Genomic DNA, 5,602 nt, shown 5'->3' with positions numbered 1-5,602 from the left:
GTTCTGGGAAATTTTAATATGTTCCGTGTTGATGCTTGCCTTGGTATTGTGAAGAGCGGGAACATGAGTTGTAGTAACTTAATGTGGGGTTATATGTACCTTGGGCCAGTATTTGAGTTGCAGTGCATTAATGATCAAAGGAGTTGTAATAGAACCAATTACGAAACATACGAATGTATAGAACAAAACACCTCACAAAAAAGTTCCCCTAATAAAAATAAAGCTATAAAATTAATAGCTAGAAATCAAAATGAAAACACACCTTCGCAAGCGTGGAAAATCTGTGCAAGTAAGGTTTGAGTTGGATAATCAAGAAAAATAGTGTTTTCAAACATTTTTGGTAAAATGTTGCGACAAAATAACTCTTCTGATATCCTGTTAAATACTTTTTCTGTAAATGATCTAGGTTCCAAGAAAAAAGAACGAGAAAGGTTAATAGCCAAGTGTAGGTTTATGTGTAGGGAGTTTGAGTCAGTAATACTACTCGATTATGTCTATTAACGTAGTTAAGATTAGATTTGGATCTGAGTCCCAATAGTTAAAAGTTGTGTTTTGACTACTAAGGAGATGGTTTAGTGTCTAAAGAAGTCTTCTTCCAACCAGATTCCGAGTTTAAAACACGTTTTGCTAACTCCGTGGTATCGCAAGCTTTCAATATGTTCCAAAGCCAAGTATATAGATCAATATTTGGTGAGTAAATTATATTAAAAGACACCATTTTGAAAAGGCCTATTGTAGTGAACTTTCTTCACATTAGGGTGGCGCTAAACCTTTTAATCACCTTCAAAATCTCTATCCTGTGTTACATATATAACCCATTATACCAAGAGGTCTTACAGTATTATTTGCCACGGATGGGTACCGAAAACCCTAGTAACTCTGTCTAAGGCCTTTGCCAAAACTTTGGAATGATTAAATTAAATGGTCTGAGCCAATGATATCCCCATTCAGTATTTTCATTTAATTTTGTAATTCATATGCTCTAAGGTGTTTACCCTTATTATGATATGACTTTAGTTTGAAGACTGTTATCAATTCGAAGTAAGCGAACAAAAGTCCAGTTTGATGAATATGTTAATGGCATGAAAAGCAAGAATTGGACCTAACGATTAGGTCCTGATCAACTGGAGTGGGTCACCTAAAAACTAATGCCCTTCAGCCGCCTATGATATTTCATTATGTTATGCATATAAACATGTGACTTTATTGGATATATAAACATTTCTCTCTGGTTTGTAGTCTTTTGATTAATTTCAAGTCATTCGGGAACTTAAGTTAGTAATTCGCTCTCGTAAGTAGCCATTTCGTATCAGCGCGCTGATCAATAAGTCAGCATTATTTTTATTGTCACGATTAGGATTTGACAAAAAAAAGAAATATGAGCCCCTGTTTTATAACAGCTGACCAAATACCAAATTTTCTGAAAGCTTAGAATGACACTTTAAGAATGTTGTTATCTTTCGAATACACAGTTTTACTTGACAATTGATTTCCAAGCTTTGAGTCCGACCATGGATAGCGGATTTATCTGGTGCAATCTGTCATCCAATGATCCGGACAATTGGTTATGGTAATTGCACGGACCCCAGCTTAACAGTTCCCACTTGCCAACAAGCCTAAGACCCTCGAATGCCCTGGTACGGCCGAGGGTGGGAGAGTCCGCTCTCCCTCTCGAAATGCTCACACATGGTCACATGGGATAAGTATACTGCGCAGCAGTTCGCTCTGTTCTACTTTACGGCTGTGAAACGTGGCCATTAAGAGTAGAAGATACTCGTAAGTTACTAGCATTTGATAACAGATGTGTTAGAAATATTGCTCGCATCTGCTGGGATCACCGGGTAAGTAATAGTGAGGTTCGACGCAGGGTATTAGGGAATGATGGTTAGTCAGTTGATAATGTTGTAAATCTTCATCGACTGAGATGGTTGGGTCACGTGTTACGTATGCCTGAACACCGACTACCACGACGCGCTATGCTGACTAGTGTAGGGGATGGTTGGAAGAGAGTTAAGGTCGGCCAAACCAAAACATGGCATCAGTGCTTGAAGTCACTAACTTCTGGTCTTAGCCATGTTGGTAGATGCAGTTTAGTTGGTTGGGGTCCGCGTGACTATCGTAACCAATGGTTGGAGACTCTAGGTGACATGGCTCAGAATCGATCACAATGGCGTAGGTGTATACACTCTTTATCTTCCCTCAAACCTTAACATTAAAATTGCTTCATATCTTTCTTCCTTCCTATACTATATTCTTACAATCAACCTATCTTTTATATACTACCACCACTAAATTAAATATTTCTATGAATGCAGTGTTCATCTTGTTGTGCTAACGAGGTATGGCAACTTGGATCAATGCATATGTGCCTGGTCCTACGTTGTAGCTGACTGACTGAGTGACACATGGCCACATGTATACAGCCACTCCCAGAGAAGTCCTACTCACTGCCCTCTCGTAAATGGGGTGTTGTTTACGAGATTGAGAGGACGAAAAGCGAATGTCCGGCGCTTTGACCGGGTTGGTTTATTTATTTATTTATTTAAACATAATTATTGGTACAAGAAAGCACCAGATACATATGCGCCTCACAAATCTCATTTGATTTGTGTGAGGGCTGTGATACTGCCCAGGTGCCCAGACTGAAGCAGGTGGTTTACTTAAGGGGTCACACCCGGAGCCTTTGACCTAAAGGTCTAGTCCACAAGGCAGTGGAGCATCGTAAGGAGATGCAGTCCCATGGTAGCCGGTGACCAACAGTTGGTTCATACGCCATTCGTTCCTTCAGGATACTGGAGCCCATGTGCACCATTGTTTTGTAATCAGGGTTTTCCAACTCCCCTAGGTGGATCCTCAACATCCACCAACCCGGTTAAAGCGCCGGACATTCGCTTTTCGTCCTCTCAATTTCGTAAACAACACCCCCGCCATGAGAAGGCAGTGAGTAGAACTTCCCTGGCAGAGGCTATATATTCGCGTGGCCATGTGAGAGCATTTCGAGAGGGAGAGCGGACTCTCTCCACTCTCGGCCGTACCAGGGCATTTGGGTTGGTGGATACAAAGGATACACCTAGGGGAGTTCGAAAACCCTGGTTCCAAACCAATAGCGCACATAGGTTCCAGGATCCTGAGAGAACAAATGGCGTATGGACCAATTGTTGTTCACTGTCTACTATGGGACTACATCTCCTAACGTTGCTCCACTGTCTTGTAGATTAGACCTTTAGGTAAAAGGGTAGTGGAGTGACACCCTAAGAAAACTACCTGCTTCGGTCTAGGCACGCTGGCAGTATTACAGCCTCCACACAAATTAATGACAACTACAACTGGCCACATTGTAATTGTATCACGCATATGTATTTGGTGCCCCCTTTTACCAAAGTTTATGTATTCAAATAAATAATAAATAAATAAAAGCAAGCCAAAGAGCAATAATCGACTTTATGTGTTAATGCCATACGTTGATTTCGTCACTACAGCTTTTGACGGCAGATAAACCCCATAGACTAATATATCTTAACGATAAACTTGTTGCTTCTACAAAACGGGACAGAATATTAGGTCAAGTAGACTAGTCGGTAATGAGTTGGATCAAGTGACGGTCTACTCTACTTATCAAGATTGATTTAAATAAACACAGGTCTTATGTCCTATCTCAGTATTGAGTGGTTGGATACCAGTGAGTGAGCCAGTGCACAATGGATTGAAACTACAATAACTTATAAGGTTTAGAACAAATTTCATATGTAGTTTTATCAAATAAAAATTTAAAGGACCAAAAAAACCTTAGAGTATTTATACCTGAAGAACACTTCCTTTTCCTTATCACTACGACTCACATATGTGTCTAGGAAATCCAATGTGGATATATATGGGCTTCTAAATAACGGAATTTAAAAATTCCCAAGAAGCTTACTTGAAAGATGGGTGAGCTAGTAGGTGGTCAGAGGGTATACGCGCTTTGGGTAAACTATGCATGCAAGAGTTAATTAAAACCTGCGCGAGGTGGTAGAAAGGACCTGCAGAGACAAGAACAATTATGTGTGGAAAAGTACAAAACCTTCAACGCCTATATCAGTTAGCGAACAAATCATTCGGCTAAAGCAATATATATCATAGCAGAAAGCATACGCCGGATCAAAATTTAAAGCCTGAAAAGCGTAAAATATTTTTGTTTGACCCACTTTTGCGTCTTGTTGTCCCTTTAAAACTTCAATTTTTCGTATATGATCAGCAGACATATTCTTAAATTCCAGAGCAAACTCGAAACCGCACAACTTCCAATACATATTCGAATCAATAAATATACTGGTAGTACCCATATTATTGTGAGAAACTCCAAGCTATTCAAAGGGATATTAGCGGACAATGAGTTACTGTATTATGCAGGAAATTGAGAGCAGAAAGAAGACTATAGGATCCAGCTAGTAAGTCATCCATGGTGGGATTGGTAACGAAAGCACTGAATGGAACTGAGTTTTCAACTACCAGGCACAAACTATCAGGTGCATCAGAACAAGCCTTGTGGACACGAAGAATAGACGGATGACGCAACTTAACAGGTATCTTGATTAAGTTGTAGCAACAATTAAAGCAACCTACCGATAAGCTAAGTAGATCATCACACGCAAGCAGGTTTGCATACTTACTCACATCACTTTTTGAATCATCATTTTTATGAGTTGTTGTATGTGTCTTAAGGTACTTGATAATGCGAAATTTGTTATATGTAGGCTGAACGGTGTGATGGAATGAAACCTCGTAATTATCATTTTTATAAATCGAGAATCCGCCCCTCAAGCAGTCACTTTTTACTAAGTGAATAGAGGGGTCAGAAATATTATTGCCCATATATGCACATCGATCTTTACAAGTAGGACGGCCGAAGTGCCAGCGCGACCTTGAGGGGACGAGCTTTCCGCGACATCTCAAAGGAAAAAACAAACTAGAAGGAACAAATAACTATTGGCAGAAACAGAAAACAGTTTCGGTTTCAAAATGGAAGGGACAGGAAAGTTGATGGCCTATGTTAGTCCTGACAATGATGGTCTCTCAGTTGATCTAACTTTCTTTTGAATGAGTCGACAGATAGAGCTTCAATAACGTGTTGAGGTAATGAATTCAACTCGTTGATGATTCGATGGGAAGGTCGATAGTCACCTGACAAATAGTTTGTTCTGTGCTTGTGAACTCGTCTGAAGTGTCTTCGTAAATTCTCTGCTTTGAAGGACAAGAAAAATGAGGGCATATCATATGCGAATTTATCACAAAGTAATTTGAAAACTGTAGTCAAGTCCCTTCTGGTTCTTCGACACGACAATGGGAATAGGTTTAGTTTAGCCAGTCGAGCATAATACGGGAGATTCGCTATTCTGGGAATCGGCTTGGTTGAGGTTCCCTGAACATTTTCCAAAAGCTCATTGTCCTTGTTAAGCATCAGCTAGCCGCTTGTATGCAGTACTCAAGTTTAGGACACTCGAATACTATATGCAAAGTCAAAAAAGCTTCAGCGTCGACATGACTAAAAGCCCTACGTATTGACCATAAGGTTCTAAAACCTTTGGTGGTTAAAACAAGGCAGTGTGTAGTAGTCTTTAAGTCT

At 39.9% G+C, this 5,602-nt stretch overlaps 1 protein-coding gene across 1 annotated transcript; it reads right to left on the bottom strand.

The window, feature by feature from the left end:
* Positions 1–245: 245 nt before the first annotated feature.
* On the bottom strand, positions 246–4,922 carry Smp_199360 (scy1(yeast) protein kinase-like; the record flags this gene model as incomplete). The annotated part of the gene is made up of 5 exons (XM_018792484.1): positions 4,378–4,922; positions 4,061–4,343; positions 3,917–4,019; positions 3,802–3,879; positions 246–402 (listed from the first exon to the last, which is right to left on the bottom strand). Exons 1-5 carry the CDS (start codon positions 4,849–4,851, stop codon positions 246–248), a joined length of 1,095 nt encoding a protein of 364 aa, XP_018644694.1. The 5' UTR covers positions 4,852–4,922.
* Positions 4,923–5,602: the final 680 nt, after the last annotated feature.

This window comes from Schistosoma mansoni (genome assembly GCF_000237925.1).
Source record: "Schistosoma mansoni, WGS project CABG00000000 data, supercontig 0266, strain Puerto Rico, whole genome shotgun sequence".
NCBI classification, from domain to species: Eukaryota; Metazoa; Platyhelminthes; class Trematoda; order Strigeidida; family Schistosomatidae; genus Schistosoma; species Schistosoma mansoni.
Note: the sequence above shows the minus strand (reverse complement) of the source record. Positions and strands in the feature narration are given on the sequence as shown.